Consider the following 17225-nt stretch of genomic DNA (forward strand, 5'->3'; position numbering starts at 1 on the left):
GGGTAAGAATGGGCAGAAGGAAAGGTTTCCTAGATTGAGCTCTTGCTGGAATAACTAGAGGTGAAAATTGATTACTCGCAAGGGAAATTTATCTCAAGACCTCATCTTAAAAAGCAGTGCAGCAATGACCAGCAATACAATTAAACCCTTTCTCAAAAAAAACAACCCAATACCCCAATACAGACCAATATCAAATCTTCCTTTTCTCTCCAAAATTCTAGAGAAAGCAGTTGCTAAACAGCTTTGTGACTTTCTCCATAGCAACAGCTTTATCAGAGGATTTCCAGTCAGGTTTCAGGGTTCATCGTAGAACTGAAACAGATTCAGATTCACTTTATTGTCATTGTAACTAGTACAATGAAAGGGTAAGGTGCAGGCTTTCAAGTGCAGAGAAGATATCTAAATATAAAAATAATAAAAGCAATATAAAAACAAAGTGATGAACACACTATAAAAACAAAGTGATGAACAATGTGCAATATTCAGACTTATGAAGTCTAGGGAAGGCATATACTTAAACATGGTTTACATGGTAGAGAGGTGCGGTGCAAAGACTGTGTGAAATCGCATTGGCATAGGATATTTTAAAAGAGGTAGTGACAGTTGCATGGCATAGATACTGTATATTGCACTTATTTTGTGGAGGAAGCATTTATGGCTCTAACAGCAGTTGGGAACAGCTGTCAGAGCAGCAGGCAGTAAGTGAGGATGCTCTCCATGGTGGAAAAGTAAAAGGACACAAGCAGCACTAGTCAAAGATACCAATGACCTCCTACTGGCATCAGATGACGGACTCGTCTCTGTACTGGTCTTATTAGACCCTAGACCAGCTTTCGATACCATTGACCACCATATAATTCTACAGAGACTGGAACATGTCATTAGCATTAAAGGAACTACACTAAACTGGTTTAGGTCATATTTACTAGGTCAATCTCAGTTCATACTCGCTAATGATAATCCCTCTGGAACCACTACAGTCAGTTATGGTGTTCCACAAGGGTCTGTGCTTGGACCAGTCCTCTTCACTCTATACCTGCTTCCTCTAAGTCACATTATAAGAAAACACTTAATTGTCACCACTATGCAGACGACACGCAGCTGTACTTATCAATGCATCCGCATGAAACAAATCAGCTGACAAAACTGGAGGCCTGTCTAAAGGAAATAAAAACATGGATGACCCAGAATTTCCTTTCATTAAACTCTGACAAAACTGAAGTTATTGCGCTGGGCCCAAAATATCCTAGAAACACCCTATCTAATGAGACAGGTACCCTGGATGGAATCACCCTGGCCCCCAGCACTACTGTAAGAAACCTAGGAGTTCTCTTTGACCAGGATCTGTCCTTAACTTCCACATTAAACAAATCTCTAGGACTTCTTTCTTTCATTTACGTAACATCGGTAAGATCAGATACATCCTCCATTTGCATGTCTTTGGACAGTGGGAAGAAGCCGGAGTGAGAGAACCCACGAAAGCACAGGGAGAACATGCAAACTCCACACAGAAAAACCCCGTGCTCAAGCCAGCACTCAAACCCGGAACCTTCTTGCTGTGAGGCGACAGTGCTAACCACCAACTATATGATTCTTACTGAAGCTTAGACTGGTGAAAATATTTGGCCTTGGATAAAAATCTTAAATGCTGCTGCTATAGCACCATGTATGCTAACCTCTTCAGGAGCCGCCAACCAATAGTCTCACTGTTGTCAGACTTAAACCACACCCATTTCACTTCAAAGGATGATGATCAGGTATAAATTCAAGTTCAACAAGATGGTTTCTCACATGATATCGTGACATGCCGATTAAAAAAAAAAGTGCTACCTCTCAGAGTATTGGGTTTTCAGACCTAGATGTTCCTTTGGTGATTCAGCTCTCCTGAACCTAAATATGACAAGCTAACATAAAGGGGAGAATGTATTTGGGAAACCAGCATTAACATCACAGCTTCCAGAGAGAAAGAGACTGGTGTTCCTTCACAAGCCGACTCCTCCCAAACCTCATTTAGCTTCTGTTGTGGAAATACACAAAGGATTACATCCGTCGTCTTGGCCCTCCTCAAACCACCGCAGACCACATCTTTAATACCTCTGGCCCATAGCAGGCATTGTGGGCCAGGGCTCTTGCTGGCGCGTGTCGAGAATAGAGTCCAGTGTCGGGTTGGGTTAGTGCCCGTTTGTCTGATGAGCTTGTTAAGCTCAGTTCAGGTTATATCAACAGAGGTTTGGGGCAGATGGAGTGATTCTTGTGTGTTTTGAGATGCTTTATTACTCAGGCCATGTAGAGGACAAAGCGGCCTGCAATTAAGCCAATAAATCAGACTTATCTTGGCATCCAAAATCAGTCGTTTGTCCAACTCTTTTAAAAATAATTTATTATTCTACCTTTAAATAAATTATTACAAAGGAGGGTCTGTGTTAGTTGACTGAAACAACATAATTCAGAAAAGTGAAAATTCAGCAAAATTAAGAGGAGCTACACAGACCATAAATCTACAAGATCTTTTCTAGCTCATTTAGAATTTGGTGAACTACAGTATACACACAAATTTGCATTTTGGCATTTCTACTATATTTTGGATAGCATTTTTCACTTGAGTATGGCACAGCGGCTTAATTTGTGTCTGTAAGGCAGATATTTTAAACTAAAACAGTATTTTGTACTGCTGCAGATTTTACTGGGTTTTAAAACCTGAGTGCCTTTTTCCTATGTAGCATTGCTCTATTTATCTTTTAACGCATTGTTTATGATCTCTTTTTATATTTGCACAATTGGGTTTTTTACAATCCCATTTCGACTGTGTTTTCTTGATTAAGTTCTTATGCCAATAAATAAAAAATAGTTCATACATCTGTTTTCCTTTATTACATTCACAAACACAATTGCTTGTATCATCTTCATAAGCACTATTGCATCGTCAGCATAACAATGAATTGCAGTTTGAGCAGAACTTTAGGCAAGGGCCACGTGCCACCAAACTGCTTAGCAAGGATGGCCAACAAAATTGGTCTACAGCAGACTACTCGCCATCCCATCGTGATCTGCAAACTGAGTTTTAAGGCTGTCATTCAATATTGTCCTGCTGCCTAGAACACGGGTAAATAAGCGAGAAGAGGAGAGCTGCCTCGACTCACCTCATTATTCGGCTCAAGCTTGTGTCCACAATAACTTTGAAAACAAAGAAAGAACAAATTGAAGTAGGAAAGGTGGATGGTGACTTTTTCCTGCATGTTGGTTTCTTAGTTCTTAACTGTGTGTGAGAAAGTCAGCAGGGTGGTAGGAGCTGCCTCAGTAGCTGTGATGGTTTCCAGCTCTACACTTGGCCTACTAACAGTTGCACTTTGACAATAACAGAGGAAGTCATTTCTCCCTCAAGCAAAAACATCTGCTACCTGTTACACACACACACACACACACACACACACACACACACACACACACACACACACACGTTCACTGGTTAACATACATTAGGAATTGCCAACAGCCAAACACAATGTCTTCATCATCTCAGCATAAACAAGTGGAGTCACCAGTATACACACACTTGCTTTACATTGAGCCACAAATAGTGCTACTCACGCTCACTGCTTGTCTCTGTTCCTTTTTAGAAATACTGTATTAGCTACTCATATGAGAGCACAGAATCACACCCACATTTTACAGCGCGCGGCCTTATCAGTAACTATGATTCAGCCAGGGGTGAAATCGACTGTCAGCCACTATCACTATGGATTTCTAAAATTTTAAAAAATATTAGCAGAAACACATTTATCGAACCTAAGACAGGTACATAAAACATTAGTAACAATGAGATGGAGATGAAACCATTGTAGTCAAGGGACTCCATTACCCACAAGCTCCATGAACACAGGGTGGAAAAGCACAGGCACAGTCACGCTCATGGTGGACCTGGAATGATTCTTTTTTCATGCTGGTCACTGGCTAGTGATGTTCAATGCTCAAGTTGCCCTTGTAACCCCTCTTGTGAATCATCATTCAAATGTGAGAGGTGGTGGGTGCTTATTTCCAACTCTACCTTTCACACATATGCTGCGGATGCTTATCTGTGTTTAGAACATTTTACCTGCATACTGCACTGTTCTGCAGCTCCAACCATGACCGGCCCTTTCCTGGAACTAAACACTCCTGCCATATCTGCCTCCATCATGGCCCCACCCGCCTGGTTACAGACTGTCTCTATCTTTAGGTCAGAAACTAGGAAACCTATTGAATTAAAAAGTGTTTTGTCTATGTATTACGCTCTTGTGGTGATGCTGGTTGCTTTATTTGTTTAACATAATGAAAGAAAGCAAAAGCCACACAGGGACCAGCAGGAACGGAAATAATAAAGAAACAAAAATACCCCCTCCTTCATGAAGCAGTAAAATAACTTGAGAAACTGAGTAGTTTGGAGAGACTGTTCATGGTTACCGCAGAACTGCACTGATGCCACTCTAGAGGTGTTATCTCTGTACAGTGGGATTGTACAAAAGAGTCAAAAGTACATTCTATCAGAGGTCAGACGGACAAGAAAACTACACAAATTACTTCATCTTTTTTTAATATAACTGTCATTCATAAATGTGTACTAAATATGATGACACACTGCAATTATATGCAGCTTTAAGATCTCTATATGGACACAAATAAGTTGCAAAATGATAAAAATGACTTAATTGTGGTCCTTTGGTGAAATATTTGCAGTGAAACGTCCCAGGCTTCAGAGCCAGGATATTAATATGAATGGGACATAAATGGGGTATGGTAGCAAATCTTATACCTGAATGTCATGTGATGTCACAAGAGAAAGCTGTGAGTGTGTATGTGAACAAGAGCTCCTGTACAACTGATAAGTGTGTGTGTGTGTGTGTGTGTGTATTTGAGGAAGAATTGGCTAGAGTGTTTTATATTGAAAGGAAAGGAAAAACACAAGTCCAAAGAATCCTGTGTAGATATTTCTGCATCTGGCATGTATCTCCCATCTCTTCTGGAGGATAAATTAAGAAGAGACAAGACTGGGCCTGACAAAGAAGAGATTAAAAACTGCCACCACGTCAAAGTGGTGTAAAAGGCCCCTCGCTTTTATGAAGATAACACAGGTGAAAGCAGTAAAATTATCCACTCTCCATTAGGATTTTATCTGTCCACTCATGAGTTGAACTCTTGACTGTGTGATGATTGATAGTGGTGGGAGGTGTAAGATAACTGCGAGAAAATCAGTGTGTCCCTTCCCCCAGAGAAATTTCTTTAAAACAGATACAAATGTAACAATGTTTGAGTTTTGTTTTGAGTTATGTAAATGTGGATTTCATTAGACTTTTTTCATGTGTGTTTGTAACAGAAAGCTGAGAAACCAAAAGAACTCCTGGTTTGATAACAAGAAATATCTGATTTAAATATCATCACAAGTCAAGGAAAATTCTGGAAATGTATTTTGATTGATATGCATGCATTTGCCGCCTAAAAAAAGTGGTGGGAACATATCAAATCTTTACGGTTTGTGTATCCGAATGTAATTAGTGAGGAACTGGCTGATATCTTCCTCCCAGTTTCCTTCACTGACAGTTTAAGTGAAGGGGGGTGGGGACGGGGGGAGTGGGGACAAGGCTATAACAGTGAAGATTTTGGTCATGCTCAAAAGTAACTAGTGAAGTTATTGGTTGCACTTGGAGGTGGGTTTATTTTTATAGGCATTCAAAGAATGCACACACAATATTGCCTCAGCCTTGAGATCGGTCTCCAGTACCCCAAAACTACAACCAGCTGACTGGGACAAACTCGGCGACCTTCTTTGAGACATCACGTGACGCTTGTGCACTGGTAATCGACGATTAAATTGAGAGTTTCCCCCTTAGAACATTTTCTTATTTCATACCATAGAGGTGGACACGCAAACTTCCTAATAATATGATCTCTACTACTGATAAAAGGCACCATTCCCAACAAGGTGTCCATTTTCAGGGACTAATAAACAATTGGGGGGGGAGGGGGGGCTGTGTGTCAGAGGGTTGAGCCTACTGAATCCATTCATTCCCAATTATAGAAAGCTCCAAAGTCATCATCCTGCTTGTGCCATGGTCACTGGCCTAATAAAAACAATAAAGACCATTCATTTATATTTTCATGCTTCTGCAATCAAACTCTGAAGATTTTCGCAAGCCACAACTCTGTCTCCGTAGTAACAGCTCAGAGTTTTAAATGGGAAATATATGACCACTCCATTAAGTTTTTTATGCAATTACAATACCGTTCACTTCTACAGTAGACTGGAACTAGCAAGATATCCATAGAATTAATCACTGCACACCTTACAGCTAATTAGTAAGAAGTAAAACGCACTGGTTTGTTCAGACTGGCAACAAATTGTACCCTCAACAAACCTCAGGACGAAGTAAATTGAATACTGTTAGTAAAATGTAAATTTGGAGGATTATTCCATCAAGCTATAGAATGCTCAGTGTGCGTCCTGTGCCCACAGCTTTACTGTCTTATATCTGAACCAACTCAAACTACTGGGAGTGCATGAAGAAAGCTGCAGCTTAACACAGTGACAAAAAAAAAGTGCAGCTAATGGAGATGAGACAAAGGGGCTAACTTATGTAATAACACCCCTTACATAAGACTCTAAATTACACAGGGAGGAACAAAATATGATCTCAGTCTTGAGCAGGGGGAAGAAAAGAGTGTGGGGAAACAGACTGGGCCAGTGAGGTATTCGCAGAAGAGCAGAGAGAGAAGAGGAGGACACGCAGGAGATGGGGAAGATTCGCGGAAAGACATTTTAAAAAGGACAAACAGGAAGCAGAGAAACAAAGAGCGAGAGGAAACAGATGGAGATGGATGGACATCTGTGGAAGCTCCACACATGGCGGCCATGACAGGAAAGTTAAGTAAAATCCCCTCTCCTTCTGAGATCTCCCACCCACCTCCCCTGTTCCCCCTCACTATCATTGCCTTCAACCCACTGTGGACCTCCCTGCAGGCCAGACCACTATCAAACTATAAGTGCTCCATCGAGGAGAATCAACGAGCCCAGAGGAAAAGGCTGCAGCTTTCTTTCCCAGTGTTGACCCCTGAGCTTGCTTCCTACTGCTCCACACCCCCTCCTACTCCCTCAGCCACCCCATCTGTGGAGTTTAATAAAAGGCTTGGGAAACTCCCTCTCCCCTTTTCCTCAGCATGTGTTGATATTACCGGCAGAGAGTTTGGTTGTGTTTGTCAGAGAGTGATGACAGAACTAAACACTGGTATTTACCCTGCGATAACCGCCTTGTCTGGGCAGGCTCGGCGTGGAGACGCTGGGGCCCCATTCACAATATCTATAATCTTTCTGTGGGTGGGTACATACAAGAAGCGCTTTGGTAATTGAGTTCTAGAATATTATATTACTTTAGCCTCTCAAGTCCAGTTGGGAAAATTTCACGTTTTAACTTGAATTCAGGAATTACAGACTCTATAGAATCTGGACAATCAATCCTATGACAGGATGTCTGCTTTTTTTAGTTCTGACAAGTGTAACGGCACAGGGAAATGCATCCACTGATACTTATGAACACAGATTTATCACAGCTCAATAACCTTGTTTAGAAAAAAAAAAAAATCTTGTGTGTAAAAAAAACAAAAAACAGAACAAAAACAGTTTTACAGATGAAATCGGACAAATGAGAGCATGCACATGTTCAGATCACTGTAAAACTCACACTGATGACATCAGCAGGATGATCTAGTGGTTTGCCCCATTTAGTTGGAGGGACTGAGGCAGGTTTGGCTGATTGATCTGGGTTAACCCTAACCCTAACCCTTACACCGGGAGGTACATCCTTTTTCATGGAGAATATACAGAAGGACGTCAAGGCAATGTTACCTGAGGTTATATAAATGAAAGTTAACTTAATACAAGACGACCTTATTGGTCAATTAACGCACGATCATGTCGTTGGCGATAGTATCTCATCATGAAGCTCCTGTAACTCCTTCTCTGCCTGCATGCTGCTGTCTGTGTTTTTGCCGTGCATACTATCAATCTCTCAATTACTGTCAAAGTTAAGCATGGAAAAAAAGGGTAGTTCTGAAATTCAATGAAAGGGAAATGTAAACTCTGGATGGATGATTTTGAAGCGAGGCTGAGATTTGGCGTTCAAGTCAAATGTCACTGGTTTTCATCTTTAACTCTGCACAAAACATAAATCTCAACTCAAACACAACCAAGAAAGAACTTAAAAATTCAACCGTTTACTTTACCATTAACCATTTTCCCTCCCAAATTGTTCAGAATAATTCAATTTAAATATCTATTCATGAAATGAAATCGCACTTATTAGGATGCTCCTTACCTTTATGTTTATTCAAAATTAATTTTATATGGAAATATATTGTGTGCCTCTTTGCAAACCTGGCTGATTGACAGTAACAGTTGTCAGAAGTGAGGGGTTCCAAATAGTCATCAGGCTTTCCTCTTGTCTGTCGGATCAAATTAGTGCCAAAAATGTCCTTGAGCGTTTAGAAAAAAGACGTGGAAAGAATATTTAATGACCAAGACCAAATGTTCATGAAACGTGATTTGTCAGTAGATGGCACTTTTATTTTGACCTCTAATCATACCTCTTCGCCTGCTCAAGACCAGGTTAGGTCTGCAGGATAAGTCACCGTGGTGATTCAGCTAGCTGAAAAACCCGGAGTGACCCTGAAGTAACCTCACTAACCCTCTAATCCTGCTTCACAGTACAACCCCAGCAGACACACCACCCATTGTAAATAGCACATGTCCAACTAGGCAGTTAATCCTCCAAATCATTCTTCAGGATGTTCTGTTAATGATGTAATCCATGACATCACACTTCAGGTGTAAACACAGGGTAAATAATAGTTAACAACATTAAACATTTAAGGCATCAGAGATCAAAGCCCCCACTGAAAGGTGTGCGTGTGTGTGTGAGAGAGAGACAGAAAGAGAGAGAGACCGAAAGATGGAGAGAGAAAGAGAGACAGAAAGACCAGACCTGCAGCAGGGTCCCGTGAATGTGATTGTGTTGGATTTTGGGACGCGGTTCAGGAGGAAGCTCCAGCAGCAGAGAGTGCACAGTCGACGGGACCTGGGTGACCAGTACAAAGGGCACAAGAGCTCGAGCAGCCATCTCTCTGGTCCGGTACACCGCTGATCGGCCGCATCTGCAGAACAAAACACCCACACACACCCATCCACACCCACACAGCAACATTTGTGTCATGGAAAGTTAATAAGTCATGGAACACGGGTAGCAGCATTGTTATGATGATCTTTTAGTGTTGCATTATGTAACCGTATTTGTGTGAGAAAATGGAAGAAGTTATAAGGTTTCCCGTTCTAACAGGTCAGAGGTTGTTATTGTAACTGCTCAGTCTGATTTATTTTACAGCTGTGAAAAATAATGACTGTGTGTATTATCATTACTAATTATTACCTCCTCACCAGGGAGCTTGTGTTTTCACTTGCGTCTGTTGGTTTGTTATCTTGGCGGCCCTGCAGTGGGATTACGCAGAACTACCAGACTGATTTTCACAAAGCTGGAGGGGTGCAGCGAGGGCAGAGGAAGAAGTAATTACATTTTTAAGCCAATCCATTTAACTTTTACTTTTTTTACATTGGCCTTGGCAGAGATCGCACCCCACAGAGTGCCCCTCACACCACACAGAGTCATTACTTTTTTCTCCAGGTGTATTATGTCATGGATGAAATCTCCAGTTAGGAAAGATGATAAATGACTCACTTCATTTGGACAGTTGGCAGCTATTTTTATTCATATGTTATATAACATCTGTATCTTTCTCTTCGTCTTCGCTTCCCTCATCACAGGCCAAACAGCTCCCAGGCCAACAGATGACTGATAAACCTCAAATCAAATATTTTGAAATCATTACCGAACCAGCCAGGAAACAGTCTGTATGACCACATATTTCGATCCGTCTTCCATCTCACTCGTATCCGCGTGCACACACACACACACTTTTTTTTTTAACAGTATACAACAGTTATGTGGCCAGTCACCCTGAGCGCAGGCTAAAATTAACCTTGTTTACAGGCTGATAGTCTTTCTTCCTCTAGTGTCAAAACACTGCCATTGCTAATGGGGGGAAGAACACGACCACAACCTGAGTGAGACGATAAAAGGTCATCTGCCAGATGAACCTCTAACAGTAGGCTTGTTTTTTTTTTCAAATGCTTGGAAATAACAGCTGAAGATCGAGGGCAGTCTACAGCCGTAGAAATCAGCATTAAATTCTGATAAAAATCCATTGTTACCATAACTATGCCAATGATTGTCACTCCATTTATGGTCTCTACTACCTTGAACAACCATATTTTACACCATCAGTTTGAGAGACAGAAGTAGTTTTCAGGTGAGCTATTCAAGAAAAACTGCCTTTCACTTGTGATTTCTTAATTTCAATCCAAAAACAAAGTTTATGCCAAAACAAATTACGACTGTATGTCCGCTGGTAACTGCAAGTTTGTGATGTTGAAATAATGTTTTTAAGTTTTTTTGCCCCTTTTCAAACAGATATTTAAAAATATTTACCATGTTTAAATATGATATCAGTTCCTCAATATGAAGCTTGCATGCAGAGCAAAAGTCAAATGAGGACAAATGGTGTGCATTTCAGGTTGTTTATAGTGTCTGTGATGGCATTACAGATTGATGTTGAAGCCAGTGTCTCTGCTGTGGAAAATTGAGTGGAAGGCAGCAGAGCAACATGAAACACCTATCCATCATTGGAGCGGTATGCAGAGATGAAAAGGAAGCTTGCTTTTTGGCTTTCACAGGATGGAGAGTGAGATCTGGACACAAGCGCTATTTATTTGCATTCACTACAGTTGTGTTTAAAAGAGATACACAGGAAGGAGGAGTGAATAAAAGACTAGAGATAAACAAGGAGGGGGCTGCTTAGACCAACAGGTCAACTGTCAACAATTGCTTTTCCACCTGCTGTTTGCATGTCGCTCAAACACACACACACACACACACACACACACACACACACACACACTGACCTATGGCCAGATGGAAAACCAAAGCCCATGTATCAGACACTGACAACAGTTTGCATTCCTGAGCTCTAAATGCCTCTACTCATACATTCACACTCTCTCTCTCTCTCTCTCTCTCTCTCTCACACACACACACACACACACACACACACACACACACACACACACACACACACACACACACACACACACACACACACACACACACACACACACACACACACACAGAATGGTGACAAAAATGTCCACCTCTCACTTCTGACCCCTCCCACCATCCATTTGGGGCCCATATGTTAACTATCGTTGCTAATTTGTCCCAATGAAACTCTTTTGCAAGAGGAAATGACAGTTTGGAGGAGCGTAATTTTAGAAACAGGGCTGTCCCTTGTGGGGTCAGGAGGCAGACTGTTGACTGGCATGGACAAGGCTCATCTGGGCCTCATTTTAGAGAACTGGCAGAATAGTTTCCTCCAAAGAGACTGCAGCGTGTTGGATAAACAAGTCGGAGCAACAAAATGTGCCACTGAGGAATGAAGGCAAGTTGGGAGGCGACGTGGTGACACATTTCGAATAATTCAGCTTCATTCACTCGTTTGGGAAAGATGTACGACAGATCCCTGAGCGTGATCCTAGTGCACTTCAGAAGCAAAGCTCTTGCTCCCATATTTACTGTTATTTCTCACTCTACTGCCCAAATGAATCTGGCATCCGTGATTAATGACTTACTGACATTTTTTTTTTAAAATACAGTAAAAACATCCATATTTTTCTGGAGGGCTAATATCGAACAGATTAATTCTACTTTCTATGGATCTAGTAATTCATTAAACTACTTATAATTTGAGGCTTATTGCAAAAGACGCAAAGACCATTAAGGTCACAAAGGTGAAGCACTTTCCCAGGGAACGCAACACAAACTTTATATCCTTTAAAAAAAAGAAGGTGGAGGCCAACAGCTCCCTGCTCTAGAGAGACAGGCTCACAACTTCCCTGTAGCATGGCACAGTTTTGGACTCCAAAGTGAAAGGATGGATTGAATTACAAGTAGAGGTGTGAGCTATAAATACTTCTCGTTCTAGTGATAGCTAGCTTAACTCTATTCCACTACTCTACAGCTGATGGACCCAGCAAGGCCTGAGAAACAAGCAAGCAGGCCAAACTAGCTAGGTTGTGATGTGCATCTTTTTGTTGAACATCCCCACCCACTTGACACATTTGGAGAGCCATCCACCCGCTTGACCCCCCCCAAAAAAACACGCATTATTTAACAGCACAAACCCGACCTACAGGTGCAAAGCACAAAATATCTAATTTCTTGATCACTGCATGGCAATTGTCAGGAGGTCTGGCTGATTTAGCTCTGTCTGTGGTGCTGAACCTGCGTGGGAGCCAAATAAACAAATGAAACAGTAGAAAACTTATGCCAAATGATTAATTCTTGACATGAAACGTGCTGCTTTTATCTTTTATTCAGGTCACCCGCCAGAATCTGATACATTTTCCACCAAGTCTGCCTGAAACCCCAGCGCTCGACCTATGGGCAGTCCTGCACAACACTATGAGCTAGCAGATTAACACAGATGATAACAACTCAGGTCCTAAAAAAATAAATAAATAAAATTATTGTTTTTATTTTCAAATGTAAATTTGTTTTGATTACTGAACTCAGAATAACACTAAATTAAGAATAACTGTTAAGGCTGGAAAAAAAGGACCCAATCTTGAAGTATAACATCAGGCTATGTTTTAAACTGTCCTGGCAAATGTTAGCAACTTTGTATTTTTGGCACAGAGAAGGCAATAAAGGTTCAGCCACTGCTGGCAAGTCCAGCTTTCCCCTCAGTATTTATGATCATTTGTCACAACTGTCAGTGTCGATTCAAACCAACATAATTATAAATACATGTGCAGTAAAGTGAAATATACAGGAATTTAAGTTGGACATGAAATGAGGCTCATTTTTGATGCTTTCTTTTAGCTTATAGGCATGACTCTGCCCTTTTGAAAGAAATTAGATACGAGACAGCAGGGAAAAGCAAGATGGGAGGCTTTGACAGTGAGGACAGATGCCTGGAGTGGATATCACAGAACATAAATCATGGCACTCTGAGGCTTTGCCATCAAATCAAAGAAGGAGACCCAGAGAGGAAAACCAGAGAGAAAGAGACGGTGAAGGAGATAAGACTTCACCAGTTTTGATGACTGGAATGAAGTGCCCATCAATTATTATAATAAATATGTCTGCTCGTTGTCCTTCTTCGTCATTTTCCATGTAGGTGTGATGCATGTCGAGGCCAAGCAGCAGAGGAATGTTGAAAATCTGGTGGGGAGGTGCAGGGGATGAAGATAAAAACCTGAGCGATGTGATGGAGAAATATATATGACGCTATATTAGAGCTGCTCTTTGAAGGTAGTAGCTCAGTTCATATGGAGAAGGAGGTGACGGGCACAGACACGCTCATACACCCTGGGGGCGGTAGTGGGGGGTTGGGATGATGGAGACTAACACTACCAGAGCCAATGAATTTGGTTCTGGGTTATATTTAACATCTCCAACATGTGGGCTTCATTTGGGTGGGTGCATGCACTGCATAACTTATCTGAGAGTGGCAAGTCAGCACTCAGCTACCACCCTGGCAACTGCATCCAGACCTCAAGAGTCTTCAAGGAATTACTTATTAGATCTTAATAAAATGCTGATTTGTTGACTTTCAAATATTTAACCGTTTATTTTGAACGTTGGACTGTTGAACTTGGTGTTAGCGTGTTGTGAAACTACTGTCAGTCACTGTTGGGGAGTGAGGCTTACACGGACCCGGCGGTGAAATATTTGAAGTGATTATTGTGGTGAAATTCATGGCAGAAATCTAGCTGTATAAAAATGAGTGTACCCAGATGACTACAGTTAATGATGTATAAACTGATTTTCCTTTTACTATGTGGAAAATCACATATCTATCCAGTAGTGTTGTATCGTCTGTGGATGTTTCCCTAAAAAGAAGTAATAATATTTTAGCTAAATGAACCGTGGTCACTTAATGAAACCAACTAATCATTTCTCAATTGCTTAATTTCTCTCTCACTAGCATGTGAGGCAGTTAGCATGTAGAGAGGGCTGCAAGCAAACGTGATTCACTCCCTGCAATCAAATGACTTGAACCACTTGTGTCTGGTTTGCACTATACTATTTATTTTCATTTTGGCTGCATATTTTAATTAATATCTTCTTGATTTTTCTTAGTGTGTTGTGTTGTTTAGCTTCTATGTGTATTTTAAAAGAAACACTGCTCAGAAACACATTGAGTAATGTGGAAATATTGAGAAATGGGCAAGTTATTGTGCCGTCATCTCATTTCGTATCTTTTGCTCCAGCCGTTTCTTTTTTTTTTAACTCAATGTGGACTGAACAACATTTGAGAACACGAGTCAGAACCATTCCTTCCTGTGTTTTGTGTTTACACCAATGCAGATCAGAGCTGGAACCAATAAATCCCCATGTTTTGAATGCAGATTGAACCTGTTCAGAATTACAAAAAACAGATGTTGGTGAGTGTAAGCAGGTTCTTTGGTCGATGGAAAACTGCACTGATATCGTCATAAGAGAAATGCACACGTGTGCACACACTAACACGCGCACACACCTGTCTGACTCACCCTTCCACCCCACCCTCTCCAGCTGTCAAAATACTATTTAGTTCAACAGATTATCTTCTGGCAGGATCATTTATATCGTAAATTAACTCTGTAGTCATATTCAACATGTGTGTGTGTGTGTGTGTGGGGGGGGGGGATTCTCCATCAACATAACACAACAAGGATTCATCTCACAAAATGGATAACTACTAATTAATAATATAATAATTATCTCATTTGTTATTTGCGAGGATGACAAAAGACGGAAGAAAGCACAGTTAAGTGACATAATAAGAAAAAAAAACAAACATAACCTTTATACCTTACTTAACCAAACAAATTCATCCTCGAGTCCCAGTGAACATTTGTGCCAATTTTGAAAAAATGACTTTAAAGTGCTTATGAGATATCACGTTAAAGAGAATGGGAGGAGCGGATGGACAAACCGAGAACAACGTGTATTGCCTAGAGTTACCACTGTCACAACCGGATTAAGAGCGCTATTTTTATTTTTTATTTTTACACTGGACCAGTGGCCCAGGACTGTAAACATGGTTGTATTCGAGTGATCCAATTGGCTGCCGCTCTTTCAAAATGAATCACTGCAAGCCATTTATCCAATATTACACCGTCAGGGATGAGCAATTTGTTTTTTAGCAAACTGTGTTCTCCCTTATGTTCTCAAAAGGAGTGTTTACAGACATTTTGCGTACAGGGGAACGTCTTATTTAGTTTACAGCTGTTGTGACATGTCAGACAGTCCAAAATAAAATGTCCCGATTTAGGTCCTCGGGTCTATTTTGCAGGTGCTGCTGATGAACATGTTCCAATAATATTTGTAGATTTTTCCAGCTCTGGAATGTAAAAAATGAAGGTTGAGACCACAGTTTCCCATTCGCCTGTAAGCCTTACTCCACAGTAAACAGAGAGTGGAGTCCAGATAAAACCAGGCACTATCTCACCAACCTCCAAGAAACAAGACACAAAACAACACTGGCAGGAACACACACAAAAAAAAAAAACTCTTTCAGAGAGACTGACACAGAATAGAACAATGTTTTGGCTGCTACTGTGTGAACATGTTTGTCATGTTCGTATATGAGGACATAAAAGACAAACTCGATATTTTGGATAAAATGGAGGGCTGAACTCCTTTGTAGAGGCAGTTTCAAACACACCCATCAGTGTTGAGACTGGAGTAGCTTAAGATTTGCTGCTATTCTTAGCAACGTAGTAGAGTTCAGAGAAAACCTGTTTTGAGAGGTTTATCATGGCTGAGAGAGCAGGTGTGTGACCCTCTCGGATGTGATACAACATTCCAGTCAGCGTGCAAGCTGGCTGCAATCACATTCTCATTGACAGTGATGACAAAAGGAGGAGCTGCTGACGGAACCAACATCAGACCCATTCACAGACTGTCATTTGACATCTTGCTCAATGGTCTCGTCAACTCTTTTATGAGGGCAGGGAAAGCCTGGCCCGATGCAGAGATGTATGGGCGTTATCATCATCTGCTCTGAGCAAAAGTCAAAACAACAAGCAGGGAAACCTGACTATATTCAGAGGTACAGGTAATGCTGATGGCCTGTGTGTGCGTGCTTAAAAAGTACAGAAATAAATATGTTATTTACAGAACTGTTTTTCAATTCTGTTTCAAAAATCAATCTATATTTTTTGCATTAGGATCTCAGCAGGATTTTTTTTTTCCATTGAGATATCTGTACAATAGTTGAGTACATTTCTTGGTTAAAAAAAAAAAATTATGACATTATTACACAAAAGAGAAATTTGATGATGTTATGATCCATTTAGTCTTGATGCAACATATGGATTTTTCTACCTTTAAGACTAGAGGCAACATCTATCTCATTCTAGGTGTTTGATTTTTAAAAAAAGTCAATGAAACGTGGGGCAGAGGGAAATCATTTGGCATAAACGATGTTTGATTTCATGTTTCCATCTCCTACAGAAGCAGACAAATAAAGCTTTTATTCTGCAATTTTCTTTCCCCAAAAACGCTCAGGTTTTGTCTTTTATGAGAATGCAATCGGCCTTTTAGGTCAAAATTTTATCAAATGATCTTCAGTGAAGACAGTTTGCCCAGTTGTGGTTATTAGGGACTTCTCATCCATGTTAGCTTAAGAGCTACAACTGAAAGTTCATCTGAGAGCATCTTCTGAGGCAGTTTGTGATATCATATCAAAAGGTCTACAACAGCTACTAATATATCTTACGAGACCTTGTGATGGGAATTTTTCTCTCCGTTTCCAAGGAAGACATTTACTGTGGGTGTACTGTGTGTGCTCCTCATATGAGCTGTGTGTGGTGTATGTGTGTATGTGTGTGTGTGTGTGTGTATGTGAATACTTCCCACCCACCTGATGATGAAGGGCATGAAGGGGGCGAGTCCCAGAGGAGACGCAGAACCATCCATGGGAGAAGGATAGAGACGGCTGAGCACCAGCAGGAGCAAGAAAAGACTGGGGTGAAGCTTCACCTGACCACTGTCACTACACAAACACAAGCAACACACACAGATTTAATCATTGGATCATTA

At 40.9% G+C, this 17225-nt stretch overlaps 1 protein-coding gene across 2 annotated transcripts in view; it reads right to left on the reverse strand.

The window, feature by feature from the left end:
* Positions 1 to 17225, reverse strand: part of thada (THADA armadillo repeat containing) — a 107529-nt gene that overhangs the window by 45114 nt on the left and 45190 nt on the right. For both annotated transcript variants that reach the window (XM_086180417.1, XM_086180416.1), the window contains exons 28-29: positions 17047 to 17178; positions 9009 to 9177 (exon numbers count right to left, since the gene is read on the reverse strand). In XM_086180417.1, coding sequence (XP_086036543.1) covers positions 9009 to 9177; positions 17047 to 17178 — 301 coding nt within the window. The remainder of the gene's footprint in view (positions 1 to 9008; positions 9178 to 17046; positions 17179 to 17225) is intronic.

The sequence above is a fragment of the Aulostomus chinensis genome, chromosome 16, assembly GCF_037954235.1.
Source record: "Aulostomus chinensis isolate RoL2024-O1b breed Wild chromosome 16, RoL_Achi_v1.0, whole genome shotgun sequence".
Classification (NCBI taxonomy): domain Eukaryota; kingdom Metazoa; phylum Chordata; class Actinopteri; order Syngnathiformes; family Aulostomidae; genus Aulostomus; species Aulostomus chinensis.